General features: G+C 39.0%; 1 protein-coding gene across 2 annotated transcripts in view; it reads left to right on the plus strand.

Moving 5' to 3' along the window:
* The window catches only part of MAP1B (microtubule associated protein 1B), a 125844-nt gene extending 119720 nt beyond the window's left edge, over positions 1-6124 (plus strand). For both annotated transcript variants that reach the window (XM_044662990.1, XM_044662992.1), the window contains 2 exons: positions 3940-4178; positions 5628-6124. In XM_044662990.1, coding sequence (XP_044518925.1) covers positions 3940-4178; positions 5628-5783 — 395 coding nt within the window. In that variant the 3' untranslated portion in view covers positions 5784-6124. The remainder of the gene's footprint in view (positions 1-3939; positions 4179-5627) is intronic.
* The last annotated feature ends 7364 nt before the right edge of the window (positions 6125-13488 follow it).

Consider the following 13488-nt stretch of genomic DNA (forward strand, 5'->3'; position numbering starts at 1 on the left):
ATTTATGTTTCCTAAGCAAGGCTGGAAAAAATGTTCCTCCTGTATTACTGTCCATTAATAGCTCTGAACCACCGTTCTGATAATTAGGACTTGTACTATGATATAGATATTTATACACATGCATATATAACTGTGGACCATGGAAAACAAAAATTTTATTTCCCAATTAGAATTTGAACTCCTTGAGAGGAAGAGAAAGTGTTTTGCTGTTCTGTTTGTATTCCTTATGTTTAGCATGCTTGTCATATAATAAATGCTTTTTTTCATTCATGGAAAATACATAGCAAAAATCACATTAAGCATCCTTTTTCGTTATGCCCTCTCATGTTACTTCAAGCTTACCTTGTCAAGTCCTAGTTTTGGCTCTGCTTGAGGTTATAGATCACAGGCTTCAAAGGCCATCCAAAAGCCAATGGTTTCATGACAAACAAAGGAGTGAGCCTTTTGGGCCCAAGAGATTTTTGTTTTAACGCTAGAACTTTAGAGAATGAGTCAACACACTAAAATTACAATTCATTAACTCATCAGTTCATTGTCTTGTCATTGACAGTTTTCTATAGCAACTGAGTCCCAGCAAATATTCATCAAGAATTAATTGTGGAAAATTATGGTACAACAACCTCTTTGATCCAAATACCTTTATGCAGCTTTATTTCTCTAATTAGAGAAATGTTTTAAGTGATCGAAGAAACTATGCATCTTTTATAAGTGGAAATGTAGGAGGCTATTTATGTCAGAACTTATAGATATCTCTGGTTTCTTGGGATAGTTCATATTTTGGTCTCTTTCCCCAGCGTCATGTCCCCAGGACTGACCTTGACTTACTAGAATGGCAAATCTTGTGCAAACTACTTCTAATGGTTCTAAATATGAAGCTTTAATACAATGACAGTAGAATGCATTAATGCGTTTCCTTGTATCTTCACATATTTAGTTAAGATTTTTAAGTCATGTGTATGCAAAATACTTTATAACATTTCCTATATTTATTGGAAAAAAATCTGGCAAACCTTGGGAATTCTAAAGGTTAGGTCCTTCTTAAATAAAAGGAAGTTCCATGCTGTGAATAATTCTTTTTTAAAACATGAAGAATCAGTTTCAAGACTCAGTTCAAAACAGAATGGTCCTTGATCCCAATAATACTTAGAAATGTTCATGTAGAGGTAACTTGAAGTCCTCCATATTTAAACATTGCTCAGTCCCCTAAAAGACAACCCAGAGTTAATGAAATTCACCAAATTAACCCCTCATCCTGAGAAACAGTGATAAGTGAATTGGATAGAGAGGTAAAAACAAAATTGCTACCAGTAACCCTCATGCTACTAGTTTGATAATAGTATCCTTTGAGTCATTAAAAAGGATAATTTAGAGGTCAAGTTCTAAATGGAAGCTCTTGATTTGACTGAGCCTATCCTGCAGGATGGTTTTTTTCTACTCTTTGAATGACTTATTTCTAAAGAATTTTCTTTTATTGCATTAAAAAACTACCCTAAATCTTGTCCACCCACTGTCATTGAATAGCTCAACAATATCCATCTAGTCAGGGCTGCGAGGACTTACCAATCACACAACAACATAATTCCTTACAAACTTTTCTACATATTGGAGGATAAAGTCCTGATATAGCGAGCTGAAAGGCCGAAAGGACCTGCAAAGAAAACTCTTTGGCTGTCGCTATTCAGGACTAAGAGACTTTGTTCATAACCACCATTTAGTGTTTTTTTTTTTTTCTAAACCCTTACCTTCCACCTTGGAGTCAATACTGTGTATTGGCTCCAAGGCAGAAGAGTGGTAAGGGTAGGCAATGGGGGTCAAGTGACTTGCCCAGGGTCACACAGCTGGGAAGTGTCTGAAGCCGGATTTGAACCTAGGACATCCCGTCTCTAGGCCTGGCTCTCAATCCACTGAGCTACCCAGCTGCCCCCACCACCATTTAGTTTTAAAGAGAATCAATTGGTTTAATGAATTCTTTAGTGTTTTTGTTTTTCTATTTTTGAAGATATGTAAGTCCCAAAGAGAATACAGGAATCCTTTAGAGAAAAGTGCCTGGTTTTCATGAACTTGAAAAATAGAAAATATAGTGTTATAAAGTGTCTTTGAGGTAGTCCTATAAAGGTTTCAGTTACTTAAAACATTTCTTTTAGAGACTTACCAAATATGATCAAGTCTATACATATATACGTATGTGATTAGTCTTTACATTGGCATTTTGCCTATTTTATTTTAACTGGTCTGGTTTGAATGTTAAATACCCAATTCAACCACAAGCTTTTGTTAGCTCTCCTTTTAGCCATGAGCAGGTTTCCAAAGATTCCCCAATTGGTTTACAGATACCCCTCAGATACTCCTTGTAGATGACCTAACTAACTGAGCTGGGGCATGTCTCGCTCTCTCTGTATGTGTGCACTTGGTTTCTTGGGATAGATCATATTTTGGTATTATATATATATAAAATCTTCCAGCAGCTTAGCTTGCCTTTTGGACTAGGGAACAAGCAGTGAGAGGCTGCTCTAGCTTTGGGCTTTCTTTTTGTCAGCTAACAAGCATTTATTAAGTGATTAGTATGCTCCAGGCACTGTGTTAAACACCAGTGATAAAGAGGAAGGCAAAAATAGAGTCCCTGCTCTTCAAGGAACTCAGGTTCTAATAGTGGAGCCAACATGTAAATAACTAGTCATCACTATACACAGAGTATATGAAGGGTAGAAGTATGTAGGATAGGGAGACTCCTGCAGAAGATAGGACTAGAGATAGTCTTGAAGACAAGAAAAACTATTGTGCAGGGATTTCTGGGAAAGTTCTTGGGTACTCTCAATAGTTTTTATCTGACAAAAGTTCTTAACTCCTCAGGGAAGGAGATAACCAAAGACAAGAAGGCTCCCACAGCCCCAATGTCCCAAACTAGTGAGAGTAACCAGCTCACCAAATCAGGCAGGGCTGTGGCTGCTTCCAGAAATCACCCCTTTGATTAGTCTGGATTTGGACTTTGTTTGGGGCTTCTGATTGAGGCTGTGAGGATTGGATAAAAGATGCTTCTCACCTCTCTCAGTTCGGTATGTCCCAGTTGGCCAGAGAAAACCTCTCCTAGGATCTGAAAACCTCCCTGCCAGTGTCATTTCTTCCCCGTACATGTATTTGGTTTTCCAGCACTGTCTAGAGAGACCATTGTGCTGGGGAGATGGGGTCATCATTTATTGTGAATGTTGGCAGATGATGTTGAATAAGCCATGGAGGTGGGAAGGTAGCCAGACATCTCACCTCTATCACCTAAACTCATCTCAGACAGTGAGATGGAGCTGCAAAAGGAAAGCTGCTTTCATGGAAGAGTTAGAGGAGAAAACCTAAACTCCAATTCAGTTACATCTGAATACAAGGCTTAAAGCTATCCTCTTGCCATTTAAAGGGACTTTTGTCTATGAAGAAGTCGTCCCACTTTCTTATTTCTCAGACTGAAATGATATGCAAACTATATTTGTTTTTCTTTCTTTTAAAAATATATTTGCTTTTTCTGTACCATTGGAAGCATTCATTCTGTGAGGGAAGGAGGAGAAGGTAGTTAGTGCTGGGAGAGAGGGTCAGGACCTGTGATTTCATTTCCATAGAGAACATTGGGGATGAAAACTCTGTTTATAAATATAGATCAACAATTCCTTTGCCATTTATAGTTTCTGGAGCAACTAAGCAACTAAGGGATTGGCCCCAGAGTCATATATCTAGTATATGTCAGAGGTAGTTGATGGGTCTTTGCAAATCTATAGTTGGCCCGCTTAACCACTATATATCTTAATGTCCTTCTGGATCTATTAAGAGTGAGGGAAAAAGGAAAGAAGAACGATGTGCCCGTTGTGTGTCCTCGTAACGGGTGGAAGTTAGTAGGATCATTCTATGGCTTATTTCAACCTGGTGTGACATATACCATTCTGTGTTTACTTACTAAAGGACCTGGACCTACCAAGACAGCCAAGGCGTCAGCTGTTCCTCCAGGACCTCCTGTGTATCTTGACCTTGTCTACATTCCCAACCACAGCAATAGCAAAAATGTTGATGTAGAATTTTTCAAGAGAGTGAGGTCATCTTACTACGTGGTGAGTGGAAATGACCCTGCAGCGGAAGAGCCCAGTAGAGCTGTCCTGGACTCCTTGCTGGAAGGGAAGTCTCAATGGGGAAGCAACATGCAGGTAATTATACAAACACATCCTAATAAACTGAATTCCCCATAGGAGAGAATGGAATGAGAATTAGAGACTCATAAGAGATAATGTGGCCATAAGAACCTTACCTCAATGTAATGAGAGCAAAGTGTTGGATGCAGAGTTTGGTATGATGAAGTTAGATTGTTAATTCTTTTGGTACAAGGAAGTTAGGAAGGAACTTTTCCCACACTTCCATTTCTTTCTATTCACACTATATCAATGCCCACAAACCTTTATAAAATTGGTCTGTCTCCAACTCATGGATAAAATTATTTTATGGATCAAAATCATGTTTCTACATGCTTCAAGAGAGCTTCTAAGAGTAGACTTTCTTAAATTAGACTAAATGAGAGGTCAATTATTCAATAGGCATTTATTAAACAACTACCATGCTGGTGAATATAAAGGTAAAACATTCCCTGGCTTCAAGGGGCTTATTTTCTCTAGATCTGTCACATACCAAATAACCAGCAGAATCAGAAGGAAAACCGAATATGCTGTAAAGATTAAAATTAATATTCAATAACTATTATATTTTAAAAGTTTTATTAGTAATAACTAAAGTAAAAAATCTAACTAAAAAGGTGCTAACCCAGCCTGCTCACAAAAGAGGAAAGGAAGAGAGAAACAGAGCCTCAGAACTTATACAAACATGATCACGCAAACATGGACAAAGGGAAAAGCATTCTAGGTAATACAGAAAGGAAGTTTGAGTAATGTAGTTTTAGGGGTTCAAGATATTCCTAACTATACAAAGCCTTTGGTCTGAGGCTGATGTCTTAAACAGATTCAGCAAGTGGGTGCAAAATAAGGTGGTTGCTAAAACCACAAAAAAATTATTTTTAAGAATTTTAAATAGGGAAGGATTGAAATTTTACCCTGCCTTTTAGCAACTCTTTTCTCCACAATGGAGAATTATAATGTGAAGAGTATAGCACTTTTAAAAATGTGATGTTTGGTTTTTGGTTTGGTTTTTGTTATGTTTTCCCTCCTCTTCTTCAATTCTACGTGAATGAATCATGAGTTTTGTGGGTAGAAGGATGGCTACCTCCACCAGCTTGGAAAGAAGTGGGACCTTAAAAACCCCTTCACTTTTTTGAGTCTGCTTGTGGACTAAGCTTTTACTTTTCTCTCTCTCTCTCTCTCTCTCTCTCTCTCTCTCTCTCTCTCTCTCTCTCTCTCTCTCTCTCTCCTTCTTTTTTAAAAAACCCTTACCTTCTGTCTTAGAATCCATACTAATTATTGGTTCTAAAGCATTAGAGTAGTAAGGGCTAGGTGTAGTGGGTGTTAGCTAGAGAGTATCTGAGATCATATTTGAACACAAGATCTTCTGTCTCCAGGCCTAGTTCTCTATCCACTGATCCACCTAATGACTCCACTCTCATTCTTTCTTGCCAAAGCTATTATTAAAAGCCATCTTCTTTCAACCTTCAGGTGACCCTGATCCCAACCCATGACTCTGAAGTGATGAGGGAATGGTACCAAGAGACCCATGAGAAACAACAGGATCTCAACATCATGGTTCTAGCAAGCAGCAGCACTGTTGTCATGCAAGATGAATCCTTCCCTGCATGCAAGATTGAATTGTAAAAAACAAACAAAAGAACACAACACAACCGTTAAACTTTGTTTCCAGAAATTCTTCAATTTGAATTCACCTTTTCTAAAAAAGTTAACCCATTCAATTCAACTACTGAACTATTTAGCTGCCAAATGCTATACTGTGTCATGGTGATGCAAGTCACTAATACTTTTCAGTTTTTGCTGATTGCTAAAGGGAAGTAACAGTATTCCCACAATAGGGTTCAAATTACTGCAAAATTATAAATCCTGGCTCATCTCCACTGAACATTTGGAAACCATGCATTAGCAAACCCAACTTGACTTCCGCCGAGTAGAGGCATTTGTCTGAGAGAGAGAGAGAGAGAGAGAGAGAGAGAGAGAGAGAGAGAGAGAGCTGTCTCTTATACACANAACATTTGGAAACCATGCATTAGCAAACCCAACTTGACTTCCGCCGAGTAGAGGCATTTGTCTGAGAGAGAGAGAGAGAGAGAGAGAGAGAGAGAGAGAGAGAGAGAGAGAGAGAGAGAGAGAGAGGATAGAAGAGAAAGAAAGAGTGAAAAAGTGAGTGTTGACAAGATAGATACTCAGAAAGAAAAGGAGAGAGGGGTAGGGTAAAGAGGAGAAAGTAACAATTAGGTCTGCACTTGTCTTGGGCAATAGGTGTATTTCTTCTGCAGTTTACTTAGACTATCACATTCAAAGCAAGTTTTCAATTTATATGAGTCCGAGTTATCAAAAAAGAGTCTTCATTTACTAAAATAAGTTGGCTGGAAAACAACCAAACAGACCACACCAACAACACAAGAAGGGAAGTGACTCTGAAGGAACATGTGATCTTCCCAACTTGCCTATTCTAGTTTTGAAGTCTGCATACTGACATAGCATCATGATTCTCTAGGCTGGACCCACAAGTAGTTGGAACCCCATTCAGAACTCTCAGAACTTTTCTTTAACTTGCAAATAGGTTGGTCTAAGGCATGCTCCCAGTGTCCACCCACTTAATCCACTCTGAATCATTCAACCTGCATGCATGAACACCCAAGTCAACAGCCAATTAACTGAAGCAAAATACCAAAGCAGTTGGGAGTACATACCTACGGTAGACAATTTGCCTTAGAAAGTGACTTGAATGTACAAAGATACTTGATGCACTTATTTTTTAACGTGAGACAGCAAGTTTATAAAACATCTGTGTAGGATTATAGATACACCAGTCAAAGGAGTGTGAGTGTGCATGTGTGGTATTAGGAGCCAATCTGATTGGTCCAACAGCTTGGTGCTATGAGTTATGTATGTCAATGGAACACCACCAGCTCCATATCAGTGCACTGTGGCCCCTCAACCCAACAAGACAAGTCTTTTTGAAAACTTCTTTTAGATTGCAGCGAGATCAAGCTGGAAGTGACCAGAAGTGGGAAATGTAGTGAACCAGTCTTACCATATATTGACAGAGGTTCTTGGCGAGTGTACAGTATTTACCTTCCTTTGTCTTTCATTGGCTTTTTCTTTTCAGTTAATTTCAGAGCAATTATGGGAACAAGTGTACAGAAGAATTTTTTTTTAGCTATGTGTGAACTTTTCATAGAAGAACTTTTTAACACAAGTTTTTGTTTACAGGAAAAATGCAAAGAAAAAAAATTCAGGTGAAGGTAATTTTATTTTTTTTTAAAAAAGTCTTTTGTAAGACAAACAAAAAACCCATCAATAATGTTGTTTGAAGTTGTGATGAGAACAAAGTCTGGTTTTGCAGTAACTTGGTGATGAAAGCCTCTGAACTGCCAGGAATAATGGTTCTTTCCCTACCACCTGGTGACACCTCCCCTTCCCCCCCCCCAACAACATATAAATTTGAGTGTTAGTGATATTTGAGAGTGGGGACCCAACAGGACAGGTACAGCACTCAAGAGTATCTAACACTTTACTTCTCTCAAGACCTTCAGCAATGAGATGAATGAGCCAAAATATATTTCAAGGACCCAAACAGATTTTTGCTTTGGCATTTTCTTCTTGGAAAAAGAAAACATCATTTGAAATTGAGAGCAGTTAAGTCCCCAATTCCTTTGGAATTGTAACACAGAACACAGAGATTGTTTCTCCCATCACAGTCATTTGACACACACATTTGGGAAGCTCGATGAGGTTCAATCTAAGGTTTAGGTGAGAGATCGAGGTTCCCAAATTTCCTAAGGACAGTTCTTAAAGAAATTGTGCTGTTCTGCACAACTCCCATTTCCTGCCTACTCTAAGTAAGGTCCACTAAGTAGCTGAACAATGACCTCATTTTATTTTCCGTTTGTTATTTATTTCAGAATTAACATTGTTAGTTTATTTTTGTTTGATAAAGTGTATGTTTGCACTGCTAACTTTTATGAGGGTTTAAAAATGTGCTTCAGAGCCCTTTCATTGAGGGTTCATGCAGTCCACTTAATGCTGTGAATTAAGTTTTTCAAATGTTTAATTTAAAAGAAATTAATATTCTATTTTTTGTTAGATGTCTCTAGCAACACAGCCTTTATTTATTACTCTGTCTCTTCAAAATCCTTAAAACGAATAACTCAGAGTTATTATGGAACAAAAAACAAAACCACATACACACAAAGGAAATGAATTGTGAAGAAAATCAAATTTGCCAAGTTCATAATCATTTTCTTAGAATTTATTGTATAGGACAGCTTATGAATGAAAGAAAAATAGTTTATTGCTTAATTGAGTGATCTGACTTCTGCCACAGTCTTATGCAGATAAGATTCCAAAGTGTGTTTTAGTGGAGGAAGAGCAAATTTACTACCTTCTTGAACAACTGGGAACTCTTGATAGTTTTTATTTGGCAGGAGGTTTAGTGATGGTGGGACTCCCCCATTATATTGGCTTTGGCTCATATATTAGCTTTGCTTTTAAGCATATAAACAGATATTTTGGCCAAATTGCAGTCCACTTTCCACTTCTAGTATATATATATATTTTTGCTGCTAAAGGAAGGAAGGAAGGAAGGAAAGAAAGAAAGAAAGAAAGAAAGAAAGAAAGAAAGAAAGAAAGAAAGAGCATGAACTGTCACTGGTCAGCTGGCTTTCCTATAAAATATTGTAATTGCTTAGTCCCTCCACCACCATTCTAAATGATGGCAACAGCCTGAGTGTTACAGAGCAAACCAAGGTTTGCAATGGCATAGCTCCTCTTGCCCCAAAGCCTTTCCTGCCTGTGTGAACAAATCTTCTAGTTACAAACCTACCCACTTCTTTTAGCACCCGTCATCACAATGTATTATGTACATTCATGGTGAGCTCTCTAGCTCAGCCCAGATTTCTAGGAGCATGGTTTGATATTGATTCCTCCACTTGCATCAATTCAAAATTCAAGTGCAGAGCACACTCAGTTTCAATGATGGTATTCCCCATGACAACACCCACAATCATGACCTCGGTGGTAGTACTCCAGACAAAATTTGATGGAGAATGAACATTAGAGACAACACTCCCATTTCCAATGTGAACCAGCTCTCTTTCCTTCCACCCTCTTCCCCATGCATGCTTTCTCAGTCTTGTGGTGGGACTGGATACATTGACTCCCTCTAACACCATCTCCATGGCATTTGATTTTTTTTAACTTAACATAGATCCCACAGTGTATAGGAATGTTTTTAAGTGTCTCCAATAGTTTACACAATTTAGGAGCTTTCCAAGGCTCATTCCCTAAGACTTAATCATTTGGTTAATGGTGTTTTACAGCCCCTTACCCACCCCATATGCTCCCCCCTAAACCCACAGCACCCCAAGCTGCTGTGCTACTTTAGAACCTGCTGTCTTGCCTCTATTTCAGGCACCTGTCCCTGGGAGGTTCTTGCTCAGTGATGATATTGTGAGAGTTTTAGTATTTTTTTTCAATTTAGTAGATCAGAAAGCGGTTCTGTTTACATTTGAAAGGAACTGTAAGCTTTGATCTTTTAACTTAACTGAACAACACACCAAAAGCGACCTAGGGATGAGCATTTCTTTAAATGCGATTATGTTATTCACCTGGTATAAATTTAAGAAAAAAAAACCCTTACAGACAAAAACCAACCTGTTTGTTGTAACTTCTACTAAATTCGTGAATTAAAGAGGCAGCACCTACGAAAAGTAAAGGAAAACACAACACAACAAACCAAACCAACAAGAAAAGCTTCTCTGTACTAAAGTAGTTTGGCTCTCCAGATGACAAGAGGTACTGAGGATATGCATTCAAGACTAGGCTGCCTGGACAGCGGCAACCACACCACTGAGGGAGGCTGTGGCCAGATGTCTGTACGCTGCCGCCCCAAATGCTGACCTCAGGAAGAAAGTCTTGAGCTAGGCTGAGAAGCACCTCACACACTCCTCTCTCTTGTTCTGAATGGTGTTTGTGTCAGTCTGCAGCTGTGTATGGTATTATGTCTTATAATCCTGCATCACTTCTATTCTATCCAGTCATATCTAATGTAGAAAATTAGTTTCCAGTGAAAGTAATATGTAGTGCTTTTATGATATTTGTGTGCAATATCCCCTCTTCCATGAGGATATTTGATGTAAAGGAAATAAACTCAGTTCCACAATAAAATACAAAAGTGGTAAAAAGATGCTCCGTGTATGTGTGTGTGTGCATATACCTTTTGTCATTTTCATGTCATCAACTGGCTGATTGGACAGAGCTCTGCATTAGGACAAGATGTGGTTTCAAGCCTCACCTCTGGGACCTTGGACAATCCTCTTCACCTCTGAGCTTCCACACCTTAAACTGAGGCTTTGGATGGGTTGTCCTTGAAGTCTCCTGGGGCTTGAAATATCCTATGAAAAGATTCAGTTTGACCAAGCTCAAGGTTTATCACCAACAGTTTTCCAGGATGATATTCCTGGTCCTTTCCAGAATACACTGGTTAAGGACTTGGATAGTGGCTAAAACAGGATCCAGTTTCTACTTTGGCACAGCTCTGTTAAAGATAAGCTTGGTGGTAGCTGTAATGTTCTGATCTGCCATAAATAATCTAGTGAGGCCTTTGGGTGTCTGCCAGAAAATGGATGGAAATTAAAAAAAAAAAAAGACAATCTCTTTATTAAAGTCATGAAGAGGTTCTATAAGGACCTTCATTCCCTGAAAGCAACTCAATAGGGAAACAAAATGGTATTTTTTTCTAGGCATTTTTGGGAAACATGCATTCAATATCATTAATTTGTTTCCTTTGAGGGATTTTTTTAAACCCTTGTACTTTGGTGTATTGTCTCATAGGTGGAAGAGTGGTAAGGGTGGGCAATGGGGGTCAAGTGACTTGCCCAGGGTCACACAGCTGGGAAGTGGCTGAGGCCAGATTTGAACCTAGGACCTCCTGTCTCTAGGCCTGACTCTCACTCCACTGAGCTACCCAGCTGCCCCCTGACGGATTTTTTTTAAAGAGAGAGAACATGGAATAATAATGATGACCATTTACACATGCTCTAGAGCTTCCCAAGTATTTTGGATACAGCTCTCATCTAATGCAAACAAAAAGAGCCCTGGGCTAACCTACAGACCTAGGTTGTAGTCTCAGATCTGTCAATAATGACTTGGAGCAAGTCATTTCATCTCACTGGGCCCCAGTTTCCTTGTCTGTAAATATGGGGGTTTGACATGCCAAATCCTGGACCTAGACTAAGAACTGAGGATACAAAGACAAAATCCCTGCCCTTACGCAGCTTTGGGGAGTTGTTATTTGTTGAAAGAAAGGCAAGAGACTAGGGATACAGAGAAACCAGCACAAAATAATTCTTCTAGTCAGGGGAGAGTACTAACAAGGGGGTGAATTAGGAAATGTCTCTTATAGAATGGAGCACCTGAGCTGAACCTAGAAAGAAGCTTGGAAGTCCAAGAGGCAAAAATGAGGGAGGATGTGGGGAATTACAAAGTAAAAAAGCAAGATCCAGTCACTAGCTCTGGAATCATAATGCAAATGTGGGATATTCCTCAAACTAATTTTAAACTTTGTTCTATTGAGATACCTTATCCTTTTCTGAAGTGCAAATGTACTTGTGGAAAATGAAAGAGATGAACTAAGTGCCTCACAGCAATAACCATGCAGGGAATATCCATTACCCAGGCCAGGGTTAGAGAGAATGAGGTGATGGCTTCCCCCTCCCCATATTCATTTATTCCTCTGAGTGAAATTTTTGGCTAGAAGCTTTATCTTTTTTCACCCCTGACACTGTTCAAGGTAAATACCTGTATGAAGAAATTTCTATTGAATCTAAACTTTCTAGACCACAAATGAGCAAAGCATGAGCTCTGAAAACTCAGAAAACACTTTTTTTTTGCTTTGGAGGGATGTTGAGGAATTAGCTGCTTTAAGTAATTTCCCATATGCTACAATTCTTAGAATTTAGAGTTTGGTAACGTTCCCAACAGAAATCCTGCCTTTTAGATTGACTTTATAGGCATTATAACAGGGAATCAGATCTTCCCGATCCTTGACTACAGCTACAGTTCCCACACTTCCTCTCCAATCCCAATTCCACCTTGATACTTTGACCTCTAATGGATTTAATCATTTTCTCTATGCTGACGATTTCCCAATTCTACCTATCCTGTCCCAAATTCTCTGCTGACAGCCTTACATCTCTAGCTGGCTTTTAGACATCTTCAACTCAATATAAAGTAGAACTCTTTAACTCAATATGTCCAAAGTAGAATTCATTATCTCTTTCTCCCTAGCCCCTTACCCCACTAAGTCCCCCATTATTAAAGAAGCAAAGACATTTTCCCAGTCCTTCAGTTTCACAACCTAGGACATCCCAGACTCCCCACTATTTCTTACTCACCCCCCCATATCCAATCTATTGCCAAAGCCTACCAGTTCCACCTTTGAAATATCTCTTGAATATCCCCCTTTCTCTCTTCTGATACTGTTCCCTAGTACAGGCCCTAATCATCCCACGCATGGATTTTTGAAATAGCTTACTGAAGGATTTGCCTGCCTCAGGTCTCTTCCCAACTCTGATCCATCCTCTGTTTGGCCAGCAAAGTGATTTTCCTAAAACACAAGTCTGATCATGTCATTCCTCTCCCCTAATAAATTCCAGTGGCTTCATATTGCCTCCAGAAGCAAAATTCGAAATGCTGTTTGACATTCAAAGCCCTTCATAAACTAACCTGCCAGCCTTTCCACTCTTCTAAACTTTGATATCAGACATATACTCTTCAAACCAGTGATAGATAGTGTCCTCCTGACTGCTCCATGAACTAAATAATACATCTCTCAACTCTTGAGAATTTCCCCTGGTTTCCCACTTGCCTGAATTGCTCTCCCTCTTCTGTTCTGACTGCTGAGCTCTTTGCTCCCTTTAAGTCTCAACTTAAATCCCACCTACTATAGGAAACCTCTAACCCTCTTAATTCCAGTGTTTTCCTATTTATAATTATTTCCTAGTTATCCTATCTAGCTTGTTTTGTATATATTTGCATGTTGTCTCCCCATTAGATGGTGAGCTCCCCAGTGCTGAGCAAAGTGCCTGACATATAGTAGGCACATGATAAATGGTTGATTGATTGACTAATGGAATTGGAAAGGCCTTGAGGCTAAGCATACAATACGACTGATGTCCAAGGACATCACCAGAGGTTATTCATTAAGTAATGAATTCTTCGGTCATAGTAGTTCATGCAATCATTTGCTAAGGTATGGAAAGAGTTTTGATCTAAGTAGATGGAGTAAATATTAACATCCTAGAAGGCATGGATCCTTGAAGGA

This window comes from Gracilinanus agilis, chromosome 1, assembly GCF_016433145.1.
Source record: "Gracilinanus agilis isolate LMUSP501 chromosome 1, AgileGrace, whole genome shotgun sequence".
NCBI classification, from domain to species: Eukaryota; Metazoa; Chordata; class Mammalia; order Didelphimorphia; family Didelphidae; genus Gracilinanus; species Gracilinanus agilis.